At 32.8% G+C, this 16,659-nt stretch overlaps 1 protein-coding gene across 1 annotated transcript in view; it reads left to right on the top strand.

The window, feature by feature from the left end:
* Positions 1 to 16,659, top strand: part of TRHDE (thyrotropin releasing hormone degrading enzyme) — a 385,721-nt gene that overhangs the window by 274,363 nt on the left and 94,699 nt on the right. The window contains exons 8-10 of the mRNA XM_012441402.2: positions 4,645 to 4,710; positions 5,334 to 5,521; positions 10,713 to 10,801. Coding sequence (XP_012296825.2) covers positions 4,645 to 4,710; positions 5,334 to 5,521; positions 10,713 to 10,801 — 343 coding nt within the window. The remainder of the gene's footprint in view (positions 1 to 4,644; positions 4,711 to 5,333; positions 5,522 to 10,712; positions 10,802 to 16,659) is intronic.

Genomic DNA, 16,659 nt, shown 5'->3' with positions numbered 1-16,659 from the left:
TGAGCTCAGTTTTGAATACAACTCAGTTATCTTTATGGTATCTCTTAGATATTGGATTTGGGTAGGCACAGGCATAGGGTTTGGATGTAGGCTGAAGACTCTGAGTTCCAATGTTATGATTTATTAAATGATGTTGATAGTATCTACCTCTTAATGTTGTGTGGACTGAATGAGATAAAATATAAGGCAACTTGAACAGTGTTAAAAAGGAGACAAATATTACTGTTTTCATGTGCTGTGTTCTTTCATGATTATTGATAATGATGCATTTCCTTCTCAGTTACTCAGTTTTCTAACCTATAGCCTGAAATTATTAAAAAGATTACCAAAGAGAATGCCCACTGAATATTTATGGTATATACTTGGCTCTCTTCACTCTTTTAACACTGTATATTGAATCATTTAATTCTCAGAAAAAAATATATACAGTAGTTATTTTATTATCCCCATTTTATAGATGTGAAGATAGGCACAAAGAGTTAAACAACTTTCTTTTTTTTTTTTTTTTCCTGATTGTGATTTTTTTTTTTTTTTTATTGCATTTTAGGTTTTGGGGTACATGTGAAAAACATGCAAAGTTGTTGCATAGGTGCATTCATGGCAGTGTGATTTGCTGCCTCCCTCCCCCTCACCCATATCTGGCATTTCTCCCCATGCTATCCCTCCCCAACTCCCCCCCCGCTGTCCCCCCCACTCCCCCGCAACAGACCCCCGTATATAGTGCTCCCCTCCCTGTGTCCATGTGTTCTCCTTGTTCAACACCCTCCTATGAGTGAGAACATGTGGTGTTTGGTTTTGTGTTCTTGTGTCAGTTTGCTGAGAATGATGTTTTCCAGGTTCATCCATGTCCCTACAAAGGACGCGAACTCCTCATTTTTAATGGCTGCATAATATTCCATGGTGTATATGTGCCACATTTTTCCTGTCCAGTCTATCATCGATGGGCATTTGGGCTGGTTCCAGGTCTTTGCTATTGTAAACTGTGCTGCAATGAACATTCGTGTGCATGTGTCCTTATAGTAGAACGATTTATAATCCTTTGGATATATGCCCAGTAATGGGATTCCTGGGTCAAATGGAATTTCTATTTCTAGGTCCTTGAGGAATCGCCACACTGTTTTCCACAGTGGTTGAACTAATTTACACTCCCACCAACGGTGTAAAAGTGTTCCTATTTCTCCACATCCTCTCTAGCATCTATTTTCTCCAGATTTTTTAATGATCGCCATTCTAACTGGCGTGAGATGGTATCTCAATGTAGTTTTGATTTGCATTTCTCTAATGACCAGTGATGATGAGCATTTTTTCATATGTTTGTTGGCCTCGTGTATGTCTTCTTTTGAAAAGTATCTGTTCATATCCTTCGCCCATTTTTGAATGGGCTTGTTTGTTTTTTTCTTGTAAATCTTTTTTAGCTCGTTGTAAATTCTGGATATCAGCCCTTTGTCAGATGGGTAGGCTGCAAAAATTTTTTCCCATTCTGTTGGTTGCCGATTCACTCTATTGACTGTTTCTTTTGCTGTGCAGAAGCTGTGGAGTTTGATTAGGTCCCATTTGTCTATTTTGGCTAACAACTTTCTAAAGATCATATAGCTAGTGAAAGTTGGGCCTTGGGTTTGAATTAAGACAGGTTCTTGTTACTGTATTTTAAACCACTGTACTGTGATGCCTCTCTCTATAGGCAGATGTAATATATTCTTGTTTAATAGGCTTTTAACTTTTAATTAGTCTATATTATTTGTTATGTTCCTTAAGAATATTCCGGTGATTAGCTGGGCACGGTGGCGCGTGCCTGTAATCCCAGCTACTCAGGAGGCTGAGGCAGGAGAATTGCCTGAACCCAGGAGGCGGAGATTGCGGTGAGCCGAGATCGCGCCATTGCGCTCCAGCCTGGGTATCAAGAGCGAAACTCCGTCTCAAAAAAAAAAAAAAAAAAAAAAAAAAAAAAAAAAAAAAAAAAAAGAATATTCCGGTGATTATCTTTATTTTATTCCTTACAATAACACTATTATTTTGGAAATATATAGTATAGAGAAACCACAATTCTTTTAAAGTTAATATTAAAACATTCTTCTATTTTATGTCATAATGTCAAATGTGCTGCAGACTGACTTTCATACACATAAATGTAAACTTAGATTTCCATTTCAGATTTATGTCTCTAAGGACTTTCATATTCACTGACTTAGAGGTTTGAAAGGAACTTAAAATCATTTTATTCAATGTGATGCCAAATGTGATTTCATCTTGCCAAGTGGTTATTATACCAAGGCTTCTATAGCTTCAGTCATGGAAATCTTCCTACACAAATCACATCTCAGTATCTGTAGTTGTTCTTAGTAAGCTTTTCTTCACCATTATTTCCCCGTACTAGAAAGTTGTCTGAACACACTCTAGTGCTCCATACATTTTGTGGAATTAATGAAAAAATATTAAAACACACTCATTATCCTTTAAGTTTCTTTATAATTCTGCAAAATTTTCTTAATTCAAGCTATGAGTATGTTTAAGCAAGCTTTCTCTTTAAAAAAAAAAAAAAAGGAAACTTTTTTTAAAAAGTTGGCACATGTAAAATTCCAGTAACATCTGAATATTAGGGTTACTGAGAGTTCAAGAAGATGTGTTATCTTCCCTGAATACAGAGGCAGGCAAGTTGGAAATTGCTTCTTATGTCTGGATAATTTTCATTTCAGCCTGCTTAAAGTGGAAACTTGAGTCTTATTCTAAACTGAGGAAGGAACAAATAATTCAAACTGACGATATTGGGACAAGGTCAACTCATACTGTGAATAGACTTTTATTATCTATGGGAATAAAATTGTAGTTGTATATTGGACTTTATAGTTAGCATTCCTTTGTTTCCCTTTGCTGAATTAGCCTAGCAGCACTACCCATAAACAGAACCTAAGAGTAAAGAGTTCTAATTTTAGCACCTTTTATTATTACATCACTAAAATAAAATGCAAGTTAGGTATATTGGCTAAGGCCTGTAATCCCAACCCTTTGGGAGGCCACAGGGGGAGACTAGCTCAAGCCCAGGAACTCAAGGCCAACTTGAGCAACATAATGGGATCTTATCACTACAAAAAATTTTAAGAAAAAGAAAACAGCTGAGTGTGGTGGTATGAGTGCCTGTAGTCCTAGCTATTCAGGAGGCCGAGGAAGGAGGAGCACTTGAGCCTGGGAGGTAAAGGTTGCAGTGAGCCATGATCACATCACTACACTCCAGCCTGGGTGACAGAGTGAGCTCTTGTTTCAGATAAAAAATAAAAACATAAAATAAAATGCACATTTATATTTTATAAATCTCATTCCAAAATTTATTTATTTAAGTGAAAAAAGCATAAAGAATAATTTTGAAAGTTAAATCTGAAATAATCTATTTAAATCCTGGTCCCTGGGTTCATGTTGAAAAACCTCATATGGAATGTTCAAAGCCAAATTAGGATTCAGAATGGTTATTCGGAGTTGTATGTTTTTAAAAACAAAGTTTTTTTAAAAAAACAAAGTTGTGTTTTTTAAAAAACAAAATAACACCTGGTGCAATGATGAATTTGTGGCTAAGTTAGTTAGTGTTGGACATTGCATCTCTAGGCAACTGATTAAGTGGGAGTTGCCATTTTCTGTGGTGTGAATTGCTAACAAAAGCTGAATCTGTCACAGGTGTTATAATTTATATTTCAGAAAATTTGCTTCTCTTTAATTATCCCCAGAGTAGCCCACTCCATATAAAGTACTGAAGAAGTGAGCATCTTTCTGTTTAGTAGTTTAATGTAATTTAGGATTTTGTCTACTATCTATATGTTGCAGAGATAATGGAATTTCAAATGAAGGAGGGGGCCTTTTACAATATAACAGTATTTTTAATATTCATTGTTCCACTCTGAAATCAGAAAAAAATAATGCAAACCAGCCATAACTAATTAGCACATTGATGAGACAAACCACAATTTTTAGAAGAGAACAAAGTGTGAATTGAATGGAAAGTGTATAGGTTTTACCACTAATAACCGAACATTAAATATGGCAAGTCCTAAGCCCCAAAATATTAAATAAACTTAGGAATAACATTTTCTTATCAAATATTAATGTGTGTTTCAAACCTATGGAAATAAGTATTTATAATTATTGTAATAGGCAGCCTTTCCTTTGCAGAGAGACCACTGAACTAGAGACAGATTGTGGAGAAAGTATTCTTTTGGCAAAGCAGTCCCTCTTAATATCAGTATATATTAGCTATTTCTTTTTTTCATAAAATAAAATATTTCTTTTTCAACACTTTAACACAAAAGCCTGGTGGGAAAGTTTCTCTAAATATTCAACAGCAGAGGTAGTGTTTTCAGAATTGACTGAGGTTGACTTGCTCAATTAGAGGAAGATCTTTGACCCTGGATATCTGTAAGAAGTGATTATAGCTATGGAAATAATTTTTAAGAGATTAATATTGTTTGACAACTTAATTAAGAAAATTTTATAGCTAAATCTCTTTGGAATATTTTTAAATGAGATTCTTTATCTTTTTGTATGTCTTTTTTATTAATATAATTATAACAAATGATAATTATTAATTGAATTGCGAAATAATTGTGTTTACTAGTTACTATTTAGCCCTTGAATTGTAATTACAACTTTATATTCTTGTAGGATTATTTAACCATTCATAAGTATGGCAATGCAGCCAGAAATGATCTCTGGAATACATTATCAGAGGTAAAGTATAGGAATCTCAAATATCAAAACCTCTACTTGAATATTTGAATTGCATTTAAAAGACATTCAAACCTTTATTGACATTGAGTTTGTTTTTACTTTTTACATTTTTCATTTGTTCATGTTGATTTTTTGTTTTATATAATATATTGTAAAATAATGGAGTTTAAAACTAAACTACAAATGGTATTAACAGATATCTTGCCTACTTTCAAACATGACAATGCTTCTGAAATATAATTTTAATATGGTATAAGATATTCATGTTAAAAAATAATTGTTTTACATTTTTTTTTCTATATGTCAAATATTTAAACATGACACTAGACATGCTGGGAATACTTACTGATGCTTCAAGTTCTTGCTTTAACAATAACATATATTTTATGTTTTTATGTTATGTAAAAAGTTTAATGTTAATATGACTGTCATTTTTATGTACATGTATAAAGCTTAACTTGGGACAAGAAGATTAATTCCACTAACACATTATATTGTCTTCACTGGCTTTAAATGTTTTCATATGTAGATAAATAGTAAAGATAGAAATAAAAATGCCTTAATGTTAATTATATTGATAATTCATATTTATAAAACTAATTTATACATTTTTCCTTGTAAAGGCTTTAAAAAGAACTGGGAAATATGTAAATATACAAGAAGTAATGGATCAGTGGACACTCCAGATGGGTTATCCTGTTATCACCATCCTGGGAAACACGACAGCAGAAAATAGAATAGTAATTACCCAACAACATTTTATCTATGATATCAGTGCTAAAACTAAAGCACTTAAACTTCAAAATAACAGGTACAACATTCTTTTTTACATGAAAAATAATTGTTTTTATTCTTACATTTCACTTTGCAGTTTGAATGTTTCAGAGAGCATCAGTAATACAATTCTGAAATGTTATAAGTGAAATAGAGTTCTTGTTTCTTTATTTATACAAGTTATTTTCATTTTGATTCTTCTTTTACTCCTGTTTCCTGGATATCTGAAACTTCAGGCTGAAAAACATCAAAGTTATTTGTTTAGGAGGACAGAATTTTAAATAATCATGGTGGTTAAAAATAATAAAATGTTATTTTTCACTTTTCCCCATGAATGTTTTTTGAATTAAATGCAAGAAAGTTAAAATGTGTTGCTGTGAATTAAAAGGAATTGAGCAAACTGTGAGATTTATAAAGCAAGTGAGAACAGAAACTAATAATGCAGAAAAACTAATTAAAACAAAAATCAAATTAAATAATGACTGAGTTAAAAGAATTTAAAACAATACTTTAAAATGATCTAATGATAAATGCCACTTAGTATCAACATATGTTCTCTTATTCTCATTTTTAGTGTTTAAAACCAATAAACAGACAGAATATATAGAATCTTTATTTGTTGTTTCTTTAACTTTCTGCTGAAACGCTTATTTAATTACTGATAACTCAGCATGTAGCATTTTTGTTTCTTTTCTACTTTATGTTTTCTGACTATTTTGTGTCTCACGAAGGGCTAAGCCAAGGAATGACAGTAGTACTTAAATCAGTCCATTTCATTTCATTTAAGATGTCCTAATAAGACTTTGGGTCCTATGAGGGCTGGGATTGGGGGTAGGGGATGGGAGGTACAGGAAGAGGGAGAGAAGTTAGAATTGATAAGCACAATGAGATGTTTAGATTAGGTTCCTAATGCTGTCTCCCATTACCTTGGAAAATTAGGGGTATGACTTTATCATCCACCAGTATGTAGGAGATCTGGAACAGACATTAATTTGCTTTGTCATCTCTAAGAAGAATGGAAATTGTTCCCCAGTAGGCTAGCTCCAAGACCAGCCAATCACTCAGTCAAAGTGACTGAGAAATCCATGAATGTTTCTGGTGACTACATTTGGAATCTGATTCAGGAAAGCAGTGTCTTACATCTCCCTCACCATATACAGTCTATATGTACCTTCAACACACTACCCTTTGCAATCCAACTGTGTGGACTCATGGGATGTGCTAGTACCCTGCCACACTGTCACCACTGTTAGGGACTGACCCTGTCAATGCTTCTTCCCCCAGCCTGGATTCCCCACATCTGCCAAGTGTTGTTTCTAATCCTCTGATGTCTGGCCCCAGGCAAAACAAGCACAGAGTAGGCATCAACTCTGGCCTTGCCAGGAAGTACATAAAAGCTACTTGACTGTGGCAAAATTAGAGAGATTCAGGCCAGACCTTTGAGAATGATCAGTCTGACACAAGCATCACTGATGCAGAAAAACATAAAGGACACGCAGATGACAGAACAAATTTTGGACAAAACTATTCTGTCAGCCTATAACATACATCAGATGTACCAGCCAGGAGTCTGATTCTTTAAAGGAAGAATTTCTCCCAGGCTGTATAAGCACATGTAACATCTAGACAGCTTTGTCGCTTTGTCTTCTGGAGTTATAAAATCGTATGGATGAGTTTGAACTCTGAGAACTTGGCACATAAAATATTAAGAGTAAGATAATGCAGGACATCCTATTAGTCTTAAAAATGATTTTCTATTTATTTTGCAATTATAGAGTTTGTAGCTAAAAATATATTATTGCAATTTTATAGCATTGATCATTTAATTAACTATAACATTCTGATCAAAGCTTCAATACAACTCTATCTGGCCTATGTATATAGCCTTCCTAGGTCTTTATTTCACAATGAAAACAGTTGATGGAGTAAAACCAACTGCCTATCTATTCCAGAAATTCTGTTAATTGAGTACATTTTCTGAGCCAGGAAAATCAATTATTTGTCTTTTTATTTTTCTAAGAAATGTTGGAACATCATAGCAATATGCCTAGAACATTTTAAGTAAATCTAATAATTATATTTTTCTATGTAATAGTTGTATTACAGCATAGAAAGGCAAGATCTTCACATAACTAAATAGTCACATTAAGTTAGTTGATGTGTAACAGAGTGTAAAGTATATTCTAGAATTTTGGTACTTGGGAAGTTGTGAATTTGCGTAGCCTTTTTCTTTATAAAGTTAATGCATTGCAATGTTAAGTAATGTCTCCCTATACACTGAGGAGCTTCTCAGAGTTCCTTGCTGCAGAGAATTATACTTACCTCCACAGTCATATTTTCCTTCTCTTAATGCCCTGATGACAGTGACATCTGAACGGTTTTCACAAAGTCTGCACAAATGCTTCATTAATACTGATGCTATTTTATAAAAAGATGTCTCATTCAAGTTTATATACACCTGTTCTCTGCTACCTTAATATAACCATTAGAATAAAAGTTGTTTTATTATAACAATGAAAATGACTGATGATGAGAGGTAGTCCCAGGTACTGTTAAAGAAAAAAATATCTTGGGGGGTCTTTTTTAATGCTTAAAATAAGATGACGAAAATTCAAGTTAAACTGAAACAGTTGGAACACAATCTAATTTCCTAAGTTATTTTTTCTAATATCTTTTTAAGCATAATCCATTGGAATCTCAGATTTCTTTACAATGCACAGGGCTTTTCACTCAGCTATGTTTAGGATCTTCTAGTCTTTTAAGTTATAATCACAAAACAACATAATTATCAGGCTTTCTTTGATTTTAAAATAAAATTTATGAAAAGTTCACATATACATTGATAAGTTATGAAATGTATTGACATACAGTAGTTCAGAAAATACAAATTTCAAATATGCTTGGTGACTTGGAACTTTTGTCTTTGTGACTATATGTAGATTTTGGTTGTGTCTGTGCATATACACATACACACATAGACTAGGGAACAAAAATATTCTTAGGAAAAATAGAAATTTTTTTTGAAGTTTTACAAAATGCCTCAAAGTTTGTATCCCCAAACCGTATAATTAACTTGCATCAGAACAGCGATGCGATACAATGTCTGACATTTTGGACCTTGTTGTATGTATGTGGTATTGACATGCCAGTATTTATGTGAATCATTTTCCTGTATTTTAGAGATTTTTTTTCTAAAACCCAAATGTTGAAACAAACCAATTTTTATCATAATCTCTAATTGTTTAGAATAAATAATTTAAATACATAGAAATTATGTTTATTTATATTAGGGGCATACAATGATTCACAAACATTTTATGATCTTGCTACAAAAAAGACATATTTATCTTTGAGAATTTGTAAATGTCCTCAATTTTTTATATTCTTTGCCTTTTGACAAGTACTTACCTGGCTTCACAATTTAGCTGACCCAACTCAATATGGACGATATGTACCAAAGTCAAGTTTATTAAGTTAATCTGTCTTACCTATAGATGGGTTTGATGCCTTTTATTTCATTTTGTTCCAAGTTCATTCAATCAAATTCAATAGTAATTTATGATTTAGAATAGAAATGCCTCCTATTTTCAGGATTTTTCAAGATCTAGATACACAGAAATGAGCTTATCATTTAATATGAGAACCAGTCCCAGAATTGGACATTGTCGTCTCTTAACTATTCTAATTAACCAAAAGAGATCCATTGTTTTTAGAGAAGAGTTGTTAATGAAATATATCAGGTTTTTTGTCTCCTCCTCACAGCAAATCTGTCATTAAATATCTGGGGCATATTCTTCATCCTATGTTGGAAACGTGGAAGTATTTGTTAAAAAATTTACATGAGTTGTTGTTCATGAACTACTGTCTGAAGAGTCAATATAGAGTTTGCTACTATAAATTGTTTTATTACTAGATGGATTGTATGGAGTCCATATTAGTATAGCATAGTATCTCCACATAATTGGCACTCCAAATTTTTTTTTTTTCATTAAGTGTAGCATACAGTTTTAAAATTAAGAACTCTAAACATATTATTTTGACTTTCCATACTGGAGATAAGAGTATAAAATTATGAATTTCTTCCAACCTTCCATTTGGACTCTTTACTATTGCTGAGTTCTGTTTATTGTGAATGCAAAACATGAAATAATAAAATAGTCAAATTCCACATGACAGATTCATAGGAGATGTCCTCCTCTCTTACTCCCCAAAAAGACATATTCGTTTTAATGTTTATTACCCTCATACATGTTTCCTGAACATTTTTCAATTCTTCCTTTATTCTCACAGTTATTGAGGTCACACAATGTCTGTTGTTACATTTCTAAAATAGAAAAATATTTTTTTCCATACTGGAATTTTTGGCTACCCTATTGATAAGGTAAAATGATAGACTGAAATAATCTGGCTATATTTCAAGGAAGAAAACAAATATAATCATTATACTTATTGTAAAACCGTCCAGCGTATCTCTGGCCACTCATCTGAGACTAAACTGACATTACTTAGTGTATAAGTATAGGCCTCAATTTTTAATCCCATAAAAAGGTAAATATTGCAAAATGCTTCTCTTTAATAGCTGAGATTCATGATTGGTCCCTGCCTGTTGGTGGATGCTTTGACACACTAAGTTAGAAATTCCATTTCACAAAACAGAGCATTAAATATGTCCCACAATATTCTTTCTGCTTATCTGGACTGTAGGGAAATCTGATTAGTTTTGTTTTGTTTTTTTCTTTTCCTCTGAGTAACTTTAGATATATTAACTTTTCTGTAAAGTACCTTAATAGCGTTCCATAGAGTATTAGATAATAAATAAGGAGACTATTAAAATGTAAATGCATGAAGCCACTGAAATGTGTCTTAATCTAGCATAAAAAGAAGTAGAAAGGAGTTATATTTAGACTTTAATCAATATGGCCCAGATGTATAGATATTAGTTACTTTTCATTTCAAATGCAAAATGCGAATCTTTATTTTCCAAGATAAATTGTTTTGTTGGCAGCTCTCTTTGCACTGAAATTAAAATTCTTAGAGGCCAAGTCTTCTTAATGTCATTGAAAGAGTGAATTCATCTTTTTGACTTATGCCTTACTCTTATGACTGGAATTTTTTTAGTTCACCTAATGAGAGTAATAAAAATCACAAAGAAGGTACATGGGAAATTTTTTTTGTTTTTGTTTTGATATAGCTATTTTTATTCTTAAAGCTTCTCTTTTATTTTGCAGTTACCTGTGGCAGATTCCATTAACTATTGTGGTAGGAAATAGAAGCCATGTGTCTTCAGAAGCAATTATTTGGGTGTCTAACAAATCAGGTAAACTATATATTCTCCTCTGAGGAACTATCTGGTTTCAGATAATTGTTTAGCAACTTAACCTCTGTTTTCAGCTGTTATAAAATGTGAGTAAAGACAAATTAGAAAGAGAATATAAGAGAATGATTATCACCCCTATAAAATTATATATAGTATAGTTTCTAAATGATCTAATTTCAGTCTGTTTATGTAATTACTAAATTTATTTGTTTTTTTAATGTTAAAGAGAAAACTTAAAAATAAGTATTTGTAATACTAATCTTAAGTGTTTAAAATTGTATTATTTCCGCATGGTGGGAGCCGCCTCCGGGATTTCCCCTCTGGAATCCCCTTCCACACTCTTCGTGGAAGCCTTTCTCTTGTTCTCCTTTCCTTCTCTTTCTTTACCTAAATAAAATCACCTTTCTGCAACAACAAAAATAAAAATAAAAAAATAAAATTGTATTATTTTATAACTCCACATGTAATTACAATATAATTATAACCTCAAATAGAACAGTACACCAAATACTGGAAACATAGGACTCATTTTTAATTCCACTTTCCTGTCTTCTCTTTACCAGACTGTCTCTTTAAAGGATAAGACAGACAATATTCTCCATAGAATTATGTAATTACAGGGCCAGAAGGTAGGGGGCTTGGACAGGTCAGCAAGCCATCTCTTATGTGGGGTCAAACTTCAAGGAGCAGAGAGAGATGAGATTCTATTCTCTTTCTAAATATCTTCAAATAAGATAGTGACCTATTTCAATTTACTGTCAGAAAGCTATTTCTTGAATCCAATCTATAGCCTTCCTTCTAGAGTGTGAAACAGGTCTCTTTTATTTCTGTTTTCCATTGAGTTAGAAAAAAGCCAATTGTCATCTTTTATGTAACATCTCATTTAGATTTAGACAGTCAAGTGTGCCCAGATATTGTTTTTCCTACTCCTTCCTCAGATGCTGTTAATTGATATTATTTTGCTCTTTCATAAGCCTTATTTTAAAAAGCCACAATTTTTTTATTTGAAATAGGGCGAGTATAAATTAGTAAACAAATACAGTTTCTTCTCCTCAGCACTGATATTATAGGGGAGGGTTAAGTGCTCAGAGTACATACATGTATGCATGCAAGAAAAGTTGCTACAGTGAAATCTAATCTGGTTATTAGCAGTATGAACACTTATAGTTCCATGTAGATGTTTACATACATTTTCAGGTTATTGTATTTCTAACACATAAAGACATATGATGAAAACATATGCTTTCATTTATATATACTGTATATGAAACATTGATATGTAATATAGTGATGCATTGAAATACTTCAAAAATTGTGTTTTTCCTTTTAAATTGTTTATTATAATCTATTCTTTCATTTACTAGAATTAGTATTTGTACCTTGATTCTGAATTCACACTTCCTGTTTTATTTGACTTTATATTTGTCTTTTCCTGTCATGTAGTTGTTTATCTACATAAGTTATTGTGAAGTGATGAGTGAGAGCACTGAGTTGTTATAATGATCAAATTAGAAAGAAGTCATCTCTGCATAAGGTTCCTACAAGCTTGAGAAAGAACTGTCTTCAGAAATAAAGTAAAATATTTATCTTTGGAAGTTAGAATGGAAATGAGAAAATTGAAAGATTGTAAAGATACTAATCAAACATCAGAATTAGCCCAAAACTTCACTTTTAGATAGTGCAAGGATTCAAGATGAGTAATTCTTGTGGATACCTTTCTGAGTCAATTTCTTCTAACTTTCTAGTTATTTCCATGCTGTTATTCATGATATCTTTTTATTCCTCATAGAGTATCAAGAATAGTATCCCAAGCTGGGCGCAGTGGCTCACGCCTGTAATCCCAGCACTTTGGGAGGCCAAGGAGGGTGAACCACTTGAGATCAGGTGTTTGAGACCAGCCTAGCCAACATGGTGAAACCCCATCTTGACTGAAAATACAAAAATTAGCCAGATGTGGTGGCACGCACCTGTGATCTCAGCTACTCGGGAGGCTGAGACAGGAGAATCGCTTGAATCCGGAAGGCGGAGGCTGCAGTGAGCCGAGATCATCGCGCCACTGCACTCCAGCCTGGTGACAGAGTGACACTCCATCTCAAAAAAAAAAAAAAAAAAAAGAAATAGAATAGTATCCCAGCTTTCATTGACAAATAGCCACCGGTTATGTTTGAGGAATAGTTTTCCTTTACAGTCTTTCATTATTATTCAAGAATAAAACAATGTATTGATTCAAACCATACGTTTGCCTAAATTATCACCTATCTTGACATGTATGGTCCTTATATACAGTGCAAAGTTTGCGCAGTACCTGACTCTAGGAGGTGCTATTTGCACAGGCTATGATATGAATGGCACAGGCCCTCAACGCCAAAGTTGTGTAATGTACGAGTTGAACATTTTAATGAAAAACGACACATTCATAGCACTATCTTCTGTTTGATATAAAGTTGTCACATTTAGAATGTTGAAACTTTTGCAGATTTCCCCATACTAAGATAATGTATCCTGAAATGGTTTCTGAAAACTTTGTAAATACAAAAATTTACAGTTTACAAGAGGCATCTGAAGGACCAAACACTTTCCTGTTTGCCTTTTCAGTCCCAGTTCAATTGTATTCAATTTTTTAAAGAAGTAATTTATTCTGATGACTAATAAAAAAAGTAACAGCAAACAAAAATTAGGAAAAAAGGAGAAAAGATTGTTAACTCGTTTCCTTTTATATGTTGTCCTAGCTCTTTTTCAAAATATTGTCAACTAAAAACTGTTTCTCAACAAAAGCATGAAGAAAAAATTCTGCCCAATTCTTAAAAATATGTGTAAAACAGTTCCATATTTAATTATAACAATGAGGTCAATGTTTTGGTAGTTTTCATTGTCATTACTGATATAGCTTTGATCTACATGATATTAAGGCAGTCAGTGGTGGATAATATAAAGTATAAATTTGATTTGAATCATCATATATTCTTGACATATCAATTTTTGTTTTTTTTTTTGAAACAGAGTTTCACTCTTTTTGCCTAGGCTGGAGTGCAGTGGTGTGATCTTGGCTCACCTCAACCTCTGCCTCCCAGGTTCAATCTATTCTCTTGCCTCAGCCTCCCGAGTAGCTGGGATTACAGGCATGCACCACCATGCCTGGCTAATTTTTGATTTTTCTTAAGTAGAGACAGGGTTTCTCTATATTGGTCAGGCTGGTCTCGATCTCTCAACCTCAGGTAATCTGCCCGCCTCAGCCTCCCAAAGTGCTGTGATTACAGGAGAGAGCCACAGTGCCCAGCCTGACAGTTCAATTTTTGAAACTACTTTAGATGATATTTACTTAATGCCAAGGTAAAGCATAGATCATTTTAGCTTAAAAATAATTTTTAAACCAATTTTTTCAGTTTTAGAAAACAGGTTAAAGTGTTTATATTTTTCATTCTTATTATGAAAATACCAAAAATTTAGACATTTATATATGTAGTAGCTTGCATGTTGAGTGACTATTCAGTTAATGGTTAGTTGAGAGGAATGTATATAATGCCAAAAGTTAGGAAGGAAAATATTAAAATAGAAGAGAAATTGATCCTGAAATTAAAGCAAACATGAAAAGTAGCATAATGCGGTATTGCTTTCTTCAAACACTAGTTTATTTGAGATTCGCAACCTTTCAAATGCATTTTATTTTATCCACATTTTACAAATGAGGATATTAAGGCTTGAGAAGTTGTTCAAAAAGTCAGTTGGTTAAGTAAAGAGATGGCTTTAGAAAATTGGCTTTCTTTGCTTCCTATCCTTCCCCTGACTTTGCAAACACACACACACATACACACACACAATTTTAATACAATGATAGATTGCTTTGCAGATCTGTCAGTTATGTAATGTGATGTCTTTGCTTATATGCACATGGTTCTCTGTAAGTTTTACAAAATATCCTCATTTGATTTTCCCGAGTCCAGTGATCAAAACTAGTAATGTATTATTTTACCTGAGTTTGTCTCATACTGTTACTCTTGTTACTCTGGTTGACATTTAAAAAAAATTTTTAAATTACCATTCTTTGCAACCAGCAATTATCCGGTAGAGATACCTAATCTCTTTTTCATTTTTATTACAAACGGAAGTATAGAATATGAAATCTTACAAAATACCAACTGCTCTGTACCTCAGTAGTCTAAGCCATGTGCCATTTTGGATACATTCTAAATATAATTTTTAATTATTTTTGCCAGCATCAAGATATAACTTCCATACATTTTATTATGATACTCATCAAATACCATACCTCATTAGGCCATTGGAAAAGATCTCTTTAAAATTCATTGCTTGCCATTAGTTCATTTGAAGAACATTTTAGGGATATAATTAACTAGAACTGAAAAGATATTTAAAAATCTATTACAAAATTTTTCAGGGAATCATTTCTCCAACGATCTCATTTGTAACAAAGGCATAAAAATATTCATGAACAGTAATAACCTTCAGGTTTTAGTAGTAAATTTAATAATGACATACTTAAAAACAATAGAAGCCTGTCTTTCTTATTCTGGTCAGACATTGTAGAAGGTACAGGAATTATTTTCCTATTTTAATATACATATTAACTTAAATTTGACTGTATCATATCTATAAGTTGTTGAAATTGAATACGTTTAAAAACTAGATCCAAGGAGATCACGTGGGTCTTAGTTATTCTGGTTGTCTAAAATATGAACAGGAAACAACTTTAAAAATACAGTTACTGTTACAGGAATGTATGACCATTTCAAACTTGTAAAAATCTAAATTATGTGTTTATATATTAAACTTGATGCTTTAACATTGTAACTTTTTGAAACAAAAGAAATACTTCTTAGACAAAATTTATCAACTTTTCTCAGCTCAAGTGAATTCAGTTACAGTTTAAATAATTTTTGTTATAAAAATCTTAGTAGCTTGAAGACAATTAGAAATTAATTAATTCTGCTTTCAAGGGTGCTAAGATTTTTATAATAAAAAAGAAACAGTATTCTCAGTTTTCTCTCTGTTTTTTTTTGAGAGGGAGTCTCACTCTGTCACCCAGGCTGGAGTGCAGTATCGCGGTCTCAGCTCACTGCAACCTCTGCCTCCTGGGTTCAAGCGATTCTCCTGCCTCAGCCTCCTGAGTAGCTGGGATTACAGGCTTATGCCACCACACCTGGCTAATTTTTGTATTTTTAGTAGAGATGGGTTTTCACTATGTTGGCCAACCTGGTCTCGAACTCCTGACCTTGTGATCTGCCTGCCTCGGCCTCCCAAAGTGCTGGTATTACAGGCATCAGCTACCATGCCCAGCCTTTAATTTTAAAAAATCATATTTTCTTACTTATTTCTGTTGTCATCTTTACATCTGTAAAATTGATATGACATTCTAAATCTTTGTAGCTATTGTTTGAATAAACATATTAACTTTTGAAAACTATAAAATCATATTTCAGGGACTTGAGAAATTATTTGCATTTTTGAAAAAATATTTGATGATTTATTTCTCTGAGTTCTATGAATTAAGTATAGTATATAAATATGGTACATCTAAATGTCTTCTTCCATTGAATCATAGATTTGGAAGGAATCTTAAGGGCCATTAGTTGTCCCTCAGGTTACAAATAAGGAAATTAAGGACCAAAGAGGATCAATGGCATAAAACGATAAAATCTACAGCTTACTGCAGATTTTTGAAAATTGATCATCTATAACATGCATTGGGTTAATTAGTTCACTTCATTCTAAACCTGAGAAATGAATGGTTGTTAATGTCCACCCAGTAAGTTTTGTGGTATAAATTCTTCTTGTGTGGTCTCTACTTGAGAGAGAGTACTCTGTATATGTATTCCTTCAAGGAAATGAGAGGGTAAATT

Source organism: Aotus nancymaae, unplaced genomic scaffold (genome assembly GCF_030222135.1).
Source record: "Aotus nancymaae isolate 86718 unplaced genomic scaffold, 86718_ANA_hifiasm-v0.15.2.pri h1tg000016l, whole genome shotgun sequence".
Taxonomy (NCBI): Eukaryota; Metazoa; Chordata; class Mammalia; order Primates; family Aotidae; genus Aotus; species Aotus nancymaae.
This window is presented reverse-complemented; position numbering and strand designations above follow the sequence as displayed.